The sequence below is a fragment of the Lepidochelys kempii genome, chromosome 16 (genome assembly GCF_965140285.1).
Source record: "Lepidochelys kempii isolate rLepKem1 chromosome 16, rLepKem1.hap1, whole genome shotgun sequence".
Classification (NCBI taxonomy): domain Eukaryota; kingdom Metazoa; phylum Chordata; order Testudines; family Cheloniidae; genus Lepidochelys; species Lepidochelys kempii.
Genome location: NC_136395.1, coordinates 26,846,492 through 26,861,344, shown reverse-complemented (window position 1 = coordinate 26,861,344; position 14,853 = coordinate 26,846,492). Strand labels below are relative to the sequence as shown.

The window sequence follows — 14,853 nt, the reverse complement described above, 5'->3', positions numbered from 1 at the left end:
CAGCTGGAGGAACGAGCAAGGTGCCTTCTTGCCCCCCACCTGGGAGGTGAACTCACGTGAAAGCACCTCTGAACTCTGAGTCTCCACTGACCCAGGACAACACCGGTGAGTGTTCATGAGGCTGTTAAGAATGCTGGAGACACAACACAGTTCATGCGAATAAACATGGCCGTGGCATCCTACGTTCTATTTAAGCAAGAGATACCACACACTACGAACTGGAGGCCAATGTTAAGTGCATTGACACTTTCTCATCCTGAAGTTGAACACTGGCTCTGAACAAGACCAGCAAATGCTCACTGTCTTTCTGCAAGAAACCCAACTGACTGGCTAGACACATGTGGTACAACAGTGAAAGACTCAACAGTTGAAAAAGTGAAGAACTCTCTCACCACAAAAAAAATTTGCATACATGGCTGATGAACGCACCAGTGCAAATGGGCATCAAGTATTAAGTCACTGTGTATGTTATCTTGATGTCAGGGGTAGGCCAGTAGATGCATTTCTAGATGTTCAAGTTATAGAAGACACATCAGTTGCATCTGTGACAACCCACATCTTAGAAGAGTTAAATGCTTGTCAATTGGACCCCAAACAGATGTCTGCTTGTGCATTTGATGGAGCTGCAAATTTCTCAAGAAGACATGGTGGAGCACAAGCTTTGCTCAGAGAAACGTGTAACCCTAATCTCTCCTATACACACTGCAGAGGCCATCTATTCCAACTAGCTCTAGGACGAACTGCAGGCTCTTCAAAAGACACTTTAAAAGCTATCATTTAATGTCTTAATTATATTCTTTTTTCAGCAAAGTCCAAAAAGACTGAATATCTTGGAAAATATAGAAGATACACTGCGACTGAAGTTCAAATTCGTCCAGCCTGGGAAAACCCTCTGGCTTTCTCATGAGTGATCCTTGGCTGTTGTCTTAAAATTACTCCAGCCATTATTACTGGCTTTGGAAAGTATCTACCAAGATGGGATGGATCTAGGTAGTGAGGCTGGTGGATTACTTTTGCTACTACATTCAGAGAAGACTATTGCTATTCTCTCCCTTGTAAGTCTACTGTTGAAACCCATTAAACAATGCCATCCAGGCATCTGCTACCACAGTAGTAGATCTTTGTCCAGCAATAGAAGCTACATTTGGATCAATCAGAGAGCTATCCATTGAAAAAGTACTGAAAGAAGCAAAGACTTCAGCCCAGAAGTTGAGTAATGAAGGCATTTATATTGAATCCTTAAGTGAAGAGGACAAGAAGTGTTTGTTAAGACAACTAAAAAAGTATACAGACTTGATTCTTAAAAATCTACAACAGCAACTTATAGATTCTACTCAACTTCTACGTAGCTTTTACAGATCCCTGTCCTATAAAACACTGACAGTTGAGTGGAGGGAGGCACGACCAGCAACGGGGCTGCCATGTGCTCAGGACAGAATAGACAATTTGAACACAGAGTGGAATATCATACAATGAATGAATGAAGATTTGACTTCAACTTCTTTTTTATCATCACTAGTGGCTTGACCCAATCTTTGTGCTCTGTTTCCTGGGATGAAAGAAGTCGGAATTCATCTCTTGCTACTCCCAGTCACAACAGCTGCAATTGAGCGTTCTTTTGCCTCATTGAATAGAATTTTGTGTTCTGAAAGAAGTCGCCTTCTGCCTGATCATGTGAATGATCTAATGACCATGTCAATTGAAGGAATGGAAGTATTGGACACACGAGAAGCCACCGAAGATGAACACATTGCATTCAAGAAGTTCATTAACAGAGTTGTGCAAAATTATAAGAAGAAACCAAGAAGGATGAAGATGTAGTGCTTCATAGAAGGCTTGAGTTGCCAACTTTAATTTTTGTGATGATTTTAAAAAATGAGTTAAATCTAATTAAATGGTCATGAAACATTTTTCAGTTTTTACTATGATGCCATAGAGCCACCTTCACCCTCATCGGACCTGCTGGCCCCCTCCCTCTTCCCGTAAATTCGAACACCCCCCCTAATTTCAATTCCTGGGGAAAACACTGCCTGTCATATAAGACTATAAATTTGCCTGCTAGGAACTGTAAATCTGTATTTATTCATGTCATATATAAGCAAATAAAAATTGTTTCCTCTAAGCTTATAGAAGCTTTTTAATTTTAAGAGTAACTGAAATGTATTAACATTGTGAAATTGGCCAGTATTAATAGTGCTTCCTATACTGAGCCCTTGAAGGCTTCTTTGGGGGCATCTTTTATTTTCTATGGGGGAAAACAGACAGTATTAGGGAGAGCAAAATCTATGTTCCGCAGTCTTAGAAAGTCATCAAACATTATGTGTTAATCATGGCAAAAGAAGTAACAGTATTTCTTTTATATTGTTTGGGGTTTGATAGATATCTATGGCATCTCATTAAATATGTCCTTTATTAGTCGCTAGTTACACTCTTCATGTCTTAAAACACAAGTACACTTTCACAATTACACAATAAAACAAGGTACACAATATCGCAGCTGGGCTCTCACTTCACTTCAGTTTGTCTTTATATCTCACTGACTGGCTGGTGATGCCCCGAGCCTTGTATACCCATAAGACATGGTATATAACATGGCATGGCTGACAACATTCTAGAAGGTTTGAGGAAAAGGTAGTTCTCAGAAAGTCTGGAAGGTTCCACGAGATTCTACAAAGATCCAGAACAAAACCTAATACCATGGTGATAGGTGTTATGTAAAAATCTAAAATAGATTGTGAGATGTACTCGGTTTCAGCTAATTTTGAGTCCATGTGACAGTCTTCTGTCTCCTTTACCAGCCCCCCCCCCCCCGCAAAAAAAACTGCCATGAATTCTTCGTCTGACTGTGATTTCTCATGTTTAGACATGTAGCAAGACAGCAATCTATACCCATCAGCACACACGCCCTAATGGATCGCTTTACACATACAGTTAGTTACCAGCGGAAGTTACCAATAGGAATAGTAGAGGGGTTCTGCTTCCTCAATGAAAGCTTCAGCAAAGAGGTAACAGAGCAGATTAATCTGAGTTTATCCTTGAGCTGCCATGCTGAGAATATGTGAACTGCAATGTAAAAGGCTCTTCCTCTTTCTATTTTCAGATCCCATTGCAGAATGCTGTAGTTTGGTATAGCAGCTTTAATACAAGAATGTCCTAGACATCTCGCAGCCTATTACAGTCTAACTAAAATGAAAAGGCAACTAAGGTATAATGGAGAATGACTCTATTTGCAGAGTATCAGAGGGGTAGCCGTGTTAGTCTGGATCTGTAAAAGTGGCAGAGTCCTGTGGCACCTTATAGACTAACAGACGTATTGGAGCATAAGCTTTTGTGGGTGAACACCCACTTCATCAGATGCATGTAGTGGAAATTTCCAGAGGCAGGTATAAATATGTCCATTTGGTATGATGTCCATCCGTTTGCATTTGGAAAGGAAGATGATATCTGTCTGACAATCTGTGTAGATTAGGGTGAAGGTGAAATGGGTTATGATGGCCAAGTTTCAAGATGAATGATTAATCACAGGAACAAGGCTTGATCATTTTATTAGAGAAGGTGGAACCAAGCACAAGGAAAAATAAGAAGATCTGTCAAGAGTCAGTGAGATAAGGATGCTAGACCAGGTAATGGGTGCAGGATGGAAGAAGGATCATGGACTGTATGGGTGGCACAAAATGAAAGAAAGAGGTCCCACAGTTGGACTGCAGCATGCATCATTCTGCCCTATAACTGCACTAGCTTCATAGTCCCATAATCCATGGAATCCCAGCCCTTTGACCAGGCCAATGTGCTGGGACAGGGAGGCAACTGGGAGCAGCTAAAGCTGAGGGATAGATAGATTATACTGATGTGTATGTTTGGTTGTTATTGGCATTACTACTAAATTCCAAATCCCCAGATCCCAGGGATGTGTAAATGTAGATTGTACAAAGAGGCCCTGATTCTGGCCTGTCCCGTGGAGCCTGTACACTGGTTCTGTGGGTGCAAAGGTATCATTTCTTGTGACAGGGTCCGTTTTTCTTTATTATGGGTACAATGACTAGCACGGTGGGGCCATTAGTTATGACTGCTATAACAATAATAAAAACCAATATTCAATAAATAATAATACGTGAGCTAAAAGATTAAGGCCTGTTCTACACTAGAAAATTAAATTGGATTAACTACATCACTCAGGGGTATGAAAAATCCCCTGGTGCAGACAGTGCTAGAAAGAATTCTTCCATTGACCTAACTGCCCTCTCTCAAGGAGATGGATTACCTATACTGATTGGAGAACCCCTCCCGCCAGCATAGGCAGCATCTACGCTGAAGCACTGTAGTAATGCAGATGCAGCGGTGAGGCTGTAGCATTTCAAGTGTAGACAAGCTTTTATTCTCTTCACTGGCAGAGACAAGGACTTTGATTCTCCGATGTGGATCAGCCACTAGAGGGAGGACAATGCTCCGTATTCTAGCGTGGGTTAAAGAAAATGTCTTGCACGCATATTATCTCTATGGGAGTGAGATCTGTTATTTTCAAAGCTAGCTCCCAATGATCCTTTTGACCCGAATCAGGCCCTTCTCATGTAAAAACATGAATGACACGGGGACTGAGTCTGCAACAATCATGCACCAGAACTCCAGGACCATCTTGCTACGTGCCATTTCTGTGAGATGGGCCTGTGTTCATACCTCCTGGCTGTTCATACCTCTGTGGCCTAGACCCCACCGGAGGGAGGCAGTGTCCTGGGCTGTGGGTTGGGAAGGCTGACCAAATTGTGCTATAGTATTGTTCAAGGTTAGTTATTGACGTTAAAACCATCAATCCCCACACTCTTTGCTTGTGCAAAGTTCCACTGAAATCAATGGAAGCCTTGCCTCGGTAAAGTAGGCAGGATTGGGCCCATTAATTGAAAGGTCAGTTTTAAAATCCTATAGTGTGAATAATGAAACTTCTTTCACTCATGTTACTTAGTAATAACACCTTCGATCTTCAGAGGTAATAACTTCAAAACAGCCACTTCCCTTGTAGTTGTTATGCTGTTTGTTTACCTTTGTCACTACTCAAGTTATGAAAATGTAACATCAACTAAGTACGTTTCAGTTTTGTTTTATAATCCATTTCACTTTCAAGGTCTCTGCTGCACTATCTGTGTTTAAACAATGCAGAAGCATGTTCATTTGTTTACAAGCAACTGTTTTCAGAATCTTAAACAAGTATGGAAACACTTCTATTGCCCTACATCTTATAAAACAAAAAATTTGCTATCCCACATTAACCTATGGGCCAAGCTGTAGTTAATTTAACTATTCAAATTTGCCTGTTTGTGGGGAAGGTCCCTTCTCTTTGGGATGTGCCATGATGATGATGCAATTAATTGTCTAATATACATGTTTATATTATTATTTAAAACTGACTGCAAGGCAAGCATGCAAAGAAAAAGTGCAATAAGGGTCAGCCATACTGCCTTTGTGGTAAATAAACACGTTCATCCATATTAGATTAATGAATCAATTTAGCTGATTAATATGGCTTCATGCCAGGAAGGTTGATAATAGATGCACTGAGGCAGCTAGTGGACAAATTTAGAGAAAAAAGGAAAAAATATTCACATGGTGTTCATTGATCTGTAAAAGGCCCTGACTGAGTTCCAACAGAAGTCACCTGGTGGTGTATGCGGGAGAAAATGGTACCAGAGGTTTGTGTGTGGCTCGTTCAAGCCATGTACATAGGTGCAATGTCAATAGTCAGAACTTCTAGTGGTGAAACAGAAACTGTCAGTAGAGGTAGGAGTGTATCAGAGATCAGTACTGAGCCCATTCTTGTATATCTTCATCCTGGATACCCTCACAAAGAAGATACAGAAGGAGGCACCTTGGACATGCTGTTTGCAGACGATACCATTCCATGCACTGGGGAGAAAGATAGTCTAGAAGATCTTGATAAGGGGAGAGATGTGCTGCAGGGACATGGGTTCAAAATGAGCAGAGGAAGAACAATGTTTATGTTATGCAACTTCAATAATGCAAAATTCAATAATGAATCTAGATGGGCTGACAATACCAACAATACAAAGTTTAAAGGTTCTGAGTTCCAGAATCCAGGAAAATGGGGAAATGGAGAACAAAATTAGAGTAGGATAAATACTTGGCTCAAATGGTGAGAGATAAGTGGTGTAGTATGTGACAGGAAGATTACCAGGAAAAGGCTATAAAATAGTGGTCTATCCAGTTTTAATGTGTGGCACTGTACGTTAGTGGCAACAAAGAAGAAACATGAACAAATGATCAATTTCACAGAAATGGGAATGTCGAGATGGATTAGTGGTATAAGCAAGAAAGAACACAGAAGGGATAAGCACATGAGAGATATGCTCAAAGTAACACCTATAACAAGAAAATGAGGGAGTGCAGGCTCAGATGGTTTGGTCACATAAAATGCAGTCCTGACAACTGTGTGGGTCAGAGAGTTCAACAAATTAAGAGTGAAGGAAAAAGACAGAGAGCGAGCCAAGAAGAAGTGGTGGGATGTCATAAAGGAAGACATTAGCATGTGGTGTAAAGAGGGATACGGCATTGAACAGAGGAGTCCTTTGGAGGGAGAGGTCTCATAGGGGGGATCCCATTCCATGGGATTAACACAAAGACGAAGAATTTATTTAGGTAATTCACAAAATTCCATCTGGCAACTCTCAGGAGGATGATGGGAGATAGTTCCTGGCCTCTGACTTCTCGTGCCCACCTCCCACCAAAACTGACACAGTGTCATAGAATCATAGAACTGTAGGACTGGAAGGTATCTCAGTAGGTTTTCTAGTCTAGTCTCCTGCACTCTTGGCAAGACTAAGTATTATGGAGACCATCCCTGACAGGTATTTGTCTAACCTGCTCTTAAAAATTTCCAATGATGGAATTCCACAACCTCCCAAGGCAATTTATTCCAGTTCTTAACCAGCCTGACAGTTAGGAAGTTTTTCCTAATGTCCAACCTAAACTGCCCTTGCTGTAATTTAAGCCCTCCTGTCCCATTCTCAGAGGTTAGAGAGAACAACTTTTCTCCTTCCTCCTTGTAACTTCCTCTTATGTATGGTCCGATACTGGATCAATGCAGCAATAAAATACGCTGTAGACATGCTAAATGCCCAGTGAAGATGACTCTGGGCATCAGCCCCATTGCACAGTCACCAGCTAGTTGTGCATATTCATAAACTCTGTTGCATATTTATGAGCCACTAGCTGTGTCTATAAAAAGAAAAGGAGTACTTGTGGCACCTTAGAGACTAACCAATTTATTTTAGCATGAGCTTTCGTGAGCTACAGCTCACTTCATTGGATGCATACCGTGGAAACTGCAGCAGACTTTATATACACACAGAGAATATGAAACAATACCTCCTCCCACCCCACTGTCCTGCTGGTAATAGCTTATCTAAAGTGATCATCAGGTTGGGCCATTTCCAGCACAAATCCAGGTTTTCTCACCCTCCACCCCCCCCCCCCACAAATTCACTCTCCTGCTGGTGATAGCCCATCCAAAGTGACAACTCTTTACACAATGTGTATGATAATCAAGGTGGGCCATTTCCTGCACAAATCCAGGTTCTCTCACCCCCTCACCCCCCTCCCAAAAACCACACACACAAACTCACTCTCCTGCTGGTGATAGCTCATCCAAAGTGACCACTCTCCCTACAATGTGCATGATAATCAAGGTGGGCCATTTCCAGCACAAATCCAGGTTTTCTCACACGCCCCCCACCCCCATACACACACAAACTCACTCTCCTGCTGGTAATAGCCCATCCGAACTGACCACTCTGTGTCTATAGGCACCTGGGTCCCCAGGTTCTGCCCTTGAGGCAGGGCATCCTGGAACAGTCCATTGCGCTCCAAGCGTGGGGGGTGTCCCTGAGGCTCAGAATCACAAAAGAGGCTTTTTGGCGTCTCTCATGGGGTGACCCTGCGGCCCTTTGGGATAAAGGGTGCCTCTTGAGTCCCATCATGGCCCATGCTTGGCTGGCGCATAAGCAGGGTTTGGGGGCAGGGGGGGCTGGTCTTTCTCTTCCCCCGTCCCCAGATCCCAGGTGGTGCCTCCCCGCAGGCCTGGGGACTACATGTCCCGGCATGCCGCGGGGCAGTGGGGCTGTGCGTGCTGGGGGCGGGGCTCCGCCGCCGGGCTCCCCAGTCAGCGCTGCCTGCGGCTGCCGGGCTGGCTGACAGGAGCGCCCCGGAGGGAGCGATGGGGGAGCGCGGCCGCCGGGGCCCCTGAGACCCCGCCGCGCCCCAGCCCCGGCCTCCGCCATGGAGCTGGAGCAGCCCGGGGAGCACCCGGAGCCGCGCGCCGCCGCCGGGGGCAAGCGGTCGCCCCGCAACGGTGGGTGTCGCCGAGCCCCCCTGCCGGGGTCCCGGGGCTGCCGCTCCGCGGGCCCGGCCAGGGGCGGGTGGGCCGGGCAGGCTGCGAGCGGGGCCCCCAGCCCGGGGGGGGCGGGCAAGGGCGGGGCCCGCGGGGCGAGCTCGGGGCGCCCGCGCGCGGGGGGGGGGGGAGGTTCTGGCTCCGCGGCCTTTGTTGGGGGGGGGCGGGGGTTGAACTTTTGAACTTGACGGGGGGGGGCGCTGGGGCGGGACAGAGCCCCCCCGCGCCCCAGCCTCTGCCTGGGAGCAGTAGCGGGGGCGAGGCGCGCGCGCGGGGGGGGGTTGCCTGGCCGGGGGGGTCCCCGGTGACTTTCCCAGGTGTTCAGGGGAGCGGGGCTCCCGCAGAGCCGGGCTTGTTATGTCAGTTACACTCGCTTTCCTCTGCCTTTGTAGCCGTCATTCAGCGCTGGGGTTTAAAGAGCACTAATCATGGTGATTTTGACTCCGGACCACATTCCCAGTTCTCTTTTGAATGCTTCCTTCTGCTACTTCCTCCCCTGGCCAGAACCAGCTTGAGATGTCAGTGATCAATCTCATGTGTAAATAGTATTTGAATATTTTATAACTGTAGAGTTCAGTGGTGTTCCCTCTTGCTCAACCGTGAATCAATAAACTCTATACAAATGCAACCTTATATTGTTATGTGAAACCTGACAAAGGAACCTGTAGTAACAAATGCGAAAATCATGGGCTCTTTCTGCACGTGTACTCAATTCTTGCATGGCAAAATTCCTTGTGGCTTATTTTGCAACAAATTTCCTTTTATAGGAGGTCTGTTATCGCTGTCAAGTTGTAATACAACTCAAACTGCAGTTTAACAAGAGATACTAATCTTGGTGACCTTTTTTAAAGATAATTCGGTGAGGTAACTCAAATCAGTAAAGTTCATGGAACATAGTAAGTGCTTGAGGTAAAGAGAGTGTGACTCTTAGAAATGTGGGTGAAGTTTACTGACTTTCTTCTCTGATGAAGAAGAATGTCTAAATATTAATTCCCTCCAAAAATAAATCAGTTGGTTTTATGTAGCTGTTTCTAAACCATACTGAAGGGGTAGGAGTGTAATGTATATTAACTAAAAATGCAAAAGAGGAAATAATTTTATAAATGCTGGAATGTTTCACAATTTCACTTTGGGCAAAGCTCTCTGATTGTTTTTATCCCTCTTGAAGTATTTTTTTTTTGTTTTTGGTAACCTTATCTTCCACTGTACCTCTGTATATCCTGTAGCTGGCCTGGTACAAAATTTTCTCTGATGACATTTCTGAATTTCTAGGCTGCACCGAATTGTTCTTTTTATCATGTTGGATGCCTTTTCTTCCTGGCTGTGCTGTTCACCTTTTGACTTTCAAAGGCACAGTTTTGGACATTGTTCAATTTCCAACATTCATTTTTTGAGGAAAGACTTGTTAAAAATATTCTTTCTACATCAACTTTAAATCTGTTCAGTTTAAAACACAGTTAAAAGTAGCAGTTACCAAACCTGCATCTGAATTCCCGTACCAATTTTTGTGGTTTGCAATCAAATACTTTTTTTTTCTTTTTTTTAAAGTATATCTTCCCTGTGTCTGTGAAGGATCCACACAAATAAGAGAAGCTGACTATACAGAGGAAACAGTTGATACTAACCAGACACAGAATGCAGTAAAACGCATAAAGAAAATAATTTAAAAAAAGAGAGTTTTCTCTTATTTTTGTAATAGTAATGTAGGTGTTATTCATAACAGTAAGTTTTTAAAACAGTGCAGTGGGATTTTAAATAGAGTACTCCTTCTTAAAGCTGCTAAAAACAAATCTTCCTCTTAAGGAAATACTGGATTGTGTCAAATATACATTACACCTTTAATATTTTCCCTTTTCTCCAAATTAGAGTTAACTTTGTGATTCTGTTTTGGGAAATGTCTATTGCTGTATGTGTGCATCCTCAGTAGCACAACAGTGTTCAAAATGTTTTTCCCATGAACAAATTTTTGCCATTAAGCAATGCACATTTTGAATAACTTGGTTTATTACAGACCACTAAAATAGTTTAATTGTTTTATTTAAGGATCAGAATTTCTTATTTAAGTGTAGTAGTCTTCTTAATTGCAGCTACAGCTAGTGAGCTTACCATATTAGAAGTGTTTTGAATGGATGATATAACAATCTATTACATTTTTTTCTTGCAATAAAATGTGAAATGCTGGCATAGTATTGAGACATTGCTTGACCTTCAGTCTTTCTAAATCCCACAGCAGGAGTGGGAGGAGGAGGAGATTGACTTGTCACTTTGTAAACTGAAAAATATCAGTAAACAATATTGAAAATACTGAGTATTTTATTTCCTAATAAAGATTGATATCACTTAGCTTGATTAATTCCTTGAGGTACAATATTTTTATTGTTTTCATTGCATTTTCTACAAAAACAGAATAAGGAAAGTGACAATTGTTTTTGAATATTTCATATTGGGTGAAATACTAAGAATATTTAAATAGGATTGCATTATTGGTGGCTTTGGCATGTTTAGAGAAATAAGCTCTTTATGTAGTTTGTTACTGTGGTAACCTATAAAAACTTGCATCATTTAATTAACATTTTTCATGAGTAAAGCCTTGTTAGCATATGGATGTGCAATTGCATAACTTGAGTTAAGCAATTAAAGTTACAACTCTTTTAAAGAGTATTTTGCATATTTCAAAACTTAAGACAGATGGTGAGTTTTTTTTCTTACCATTTAGAGAACATGTTCTTGGCATTGTCAAACTGAGTGGAGAAACATAGGTAAAATTCACTTATCTTCGCAACTTGTTTAAGTGCCAGAACATGAACTGTATAAAAGAACTTAACAGCCATACAGGGCTTTGACCAGTACCTTTATGGTTACAATTGATTATTTTAGAAAATTGGTTTAAGATGTCATATTGTGGCATGCATTCCTTCTGAACTAATTAAAAAAAGGCTGTTGAAAAACCATTTCTAAAAAACATTTTTAAAAGATTACTTCAGCTTAGCATTGTTTGCCCCTCAGTGAAGACCGTGTATAATATAGTTAAACCAGTTTGTGACAACCATTATGTCCTGCCTGTACTAATGACAAAATGTGCTAGCTGAAATTGATTTTAAAACTGTTTGTTTTTTAACTGGTTTCTGAACATTATTAGTTGTAGTGTGGATAAGATCTTGAAAGACCTTTACTTCTTGTTTATAGTTCTAAAACAGATGTATTTATATATTAGAAAACTGTCACATTTTGAATAAAACAAATTCAAGGAATTTGTTGACAAACAGATAAATAAACTTCTTATTTGAATGAAGCTTAGAGTGGGGAGAAAGGAGACGAGTGAATATGTTTGCAGGATTGTCAATGACAATTTATTTTTTAGTTCCATAGCTTTCCTGGAAACTTCATTACATATACACCAAGACATTCTTTTTGCAAATTCTCAGCTATTGACTATTCTGCATCTGAGAGAAAGCACTCTATAAACAAAGACAAATTTGTTGAGATGTAAAGATCTTAATTTACTTGCTCTACAACTTTTCTTTGAAGTTTTAAAAAAAATGAAGCTGGTGAGTTGTACAGTGGCAATGCTATCTTCAATGTCTGAATAAACAAAAGTTACTATGTTTTAAACAGATCAGATTTTCTTTTTGAATGTGGGTGGCTCTCTTTTGAGAAAGCATACCCAATAACAAAACACTGGAGTGAAAGCTGGGAATGGTATGAGAAACATATAAGTTATTACTAGAAAATATTTAACGCTCATATAATTTGATTTGAGGTTATAAAAATGGACAGTATTTCCCTGACCAATTAAGTTGAACTTCCTGATTTTTTTGTTTAATACAGTATTCAAGAAAACGATTATTAGGTGTCTTCTATGAATGAATATACCAATAAATGAAGGCAGCAGTGTACATTCAGCCGAGGTACAATGTCAGCAATAGCTGAAATTGAAACTGTATAGTTTGAAAAACCTTGTATTGCTGATATCCTATGAAGTGCTCCAGAGTTGCAAGGTGATGAAAAAATGAGGGAAAACTTTCAGTTATAATGCTTCCTTAATGATAGGGAAGTAACTTAATCTTCAAAATGCATTTATGGATTGTCTTACAATGATATTTTGTGTGGATGCACAATGTAAATTTCTGAATTGTTGTTAAATGCCTTAACCACATGAGTGTGTTTGTCGTCATGATGTAAACCAGAAACTCCTTTATAACAGCATTCCCCAAGAATGTGAACAGAGTTTATTCTGTTGATAAACTGATTATTTAAATAAAGCCTTTAGCAGTGTAATCTGGTAATTCTAATTAACGGGCATTTACATAAAAGCCTGGCTCAGGGTTTCATCAGATGGTTGCTGGTGAGCCAAAATGCATTCTTTTCCTCCAGCTGTATTAAACTAGCCTTTTGATCCTTCTTTTGAGCCCTTAAGCTATAGTGGTTATCACTTTGGAAAGTTAATTGAGGAGAGAAATTAGTTGGGCCGGGGGGGGGGGGGGGGGCTGGGGTAGACCCTGTCAGGTTGGTCTTCAGTCTTAATATTTTCAGTTATCCAAATGGAAGAGTTTCAGAGGGTTCTGATGAAGAAATGACTGCCAGCGATGCCTTTACAAGAAACATGTGCTGCTGACTGGTTAGGTAGAATCAAGAGCTTTGATTCCCCCACTCTATAAATAACTACCATGCCTTGCTTGATATGAGAACAATATTTGGTTGACATTAGAACTGTCTTGGAAATAAGCTTAAATTTCAGAATCTCCAAAAAGTTAGTCTGGGATTTGAAGAAGTGGAATGCCAGAGTTCTGTTGCAGTTCAATGGAAGCTAAACACCTAAGTCCCTTAGACACCTTTGAAAATCAACTATTTATTTCTATAGAAATGGTGAACTGATAGTTGCTTAAGTGATACGTTTCTAGTTAATGCTTTGTATCAATATTCATTTTGTAGAGCGATGGGCACCTTAGGTTGACTATTTAGACCCTTTTCCTCATTAAGCATGCTGAAAAACAGGTCAATTTTCTTATGTCAGATTGAGGATGAGTTGCTGTGGTGCCCTCTTCTTGGTAAGCTTATCTTGTAGAGTGTACATGGAGTAGTTTAAAATATCTTGTAACTATATCCTGGAATTGCCCAGCCCTTGGGACCTAATCACAACCAACTCTCCTGTTATGTTGAATCACCGAAGCTGTTCAAGCAGAAACCGCAGATGGCAGTAGTAGTATATATTTCTGTCTTAGAGACTGAGATTGTATTCAGTTTAGTGTGAGGCATTCCTAATGCACTGTTGATCAGCTGGCAGGTGCAATATCTCCAAAATTGAAAAAATGCTCAGCATCGTGGTTTTATTTTTTTAATTGTGGACGTTTTTGCTAAGTCCCATTGAGTTTACATTTAGTGTTTCAAGTGACAGTGGTTCCTGAGTTCACAACTTTATTGTAATTCTTCTGATAATTGTAGTTGTTTTTTTTTTTTTTTTAAAGCTGCCACTCCTGGAGCTAAGTGATTATATGAGGCTCTAAACTTTAAAAAGAAATCATGATTTTAAAAAATATTTTGCGTTGGCAGTGCTGAGTAACAGTCTTACTAATTTTGTTGTCCAAAATTGCATCTTCACATTTGAATTAGTTGGTTGACTTGAATAATATTGCAGAAAGTTAAAAGTAGTTAAAAGCATTAAACGCATAGACTAATTCTCTGAAATGCACGAGTTAGAGCTTCCAAGTAGGGACTCATTTTGTCCATGGGTAGCTTTATTTGATGTAGTATCGAATGACTTCTACAAAAAGTAATGCAGTATCCTTGATTTAATTTTATCTGTAAGAAGTGTAGTGATCTAACTCCAGTTTTTGTGCATTACTGATTTGCAACAGAACATTTTGTGTGCTGAAAATTATAAGGATATTTTTTCATTTACAGGGCTAAGGAATTAGGTGCAAACGTAGACTGAGAATAACCCTCCTTTGGTTCCTGAATCCTTAATTTCCTGCTAGGGCTTGATCTTGCAAACTCACTTTTTATTATACCTTATTCAGCTGGTATTGCTGCAGACTGAATTGGGGCTACTTGTATAGCTAAGTTTGCAGGCTCTGTACATGGATGATTACATAAATTAAAACTAGGGCTGTCGATTAATTGCAGTTAATTCTCACAATTAACTCAAAAAATTGTGATTAATCACACTGTTAAACAATAGAATACCAGTTTAAGTTTATTAAATATTTTGGATGTTTTTTTACATTTTCATATACATTATATTCTGTGTTTGTAGTTGAAATCAAAGTATATATTTTTTTATTACAAATATTTGCACTGTAAAAATGATAAGAAATAGTATTTTTCAATTCACCTCACACAAGTACTGTAGTTCAATCTCTGTTGTGAAAGTGCAATTTACAAATGTGGATTTATTTTTGTTACATAACTGCACTCAAAAACAAAACAATGTAAAACTTCAGAACCTACAAATCCACTCA

General features: G+C 40.5%; 1 protein-coding gene across 3 annotated transcripts in view; it reads left to right on the top strand.

Annotated features, from left to right (window-relative positions):
* The first annotated feature begins 8,137 nt into the window (after positions 1-8,137).
* The window catches only part of NR6A1 (nuclear receptor subfamily 6 group A member 1), a 189,326-nt gene continuing 182,610 nt past the window's right edge, over positions 8,138-14,853 (top strand). For all 3 annotated transcript variants that reach the window (XM_073314004.1, XM_073314003.1, XM_073314002.1), the window contains exon 1: positions 8,138-8,356. In XM_073314004.1, coding sequence (XP_073170105.1) covers positions 8,284-8,356 — 73 coding nt within the window. In that variant the 5' untranslated portion in view covers positions 8,138-8,283. The remainder of the gene's footprint in view (positions 8,357-14,853) is intronic.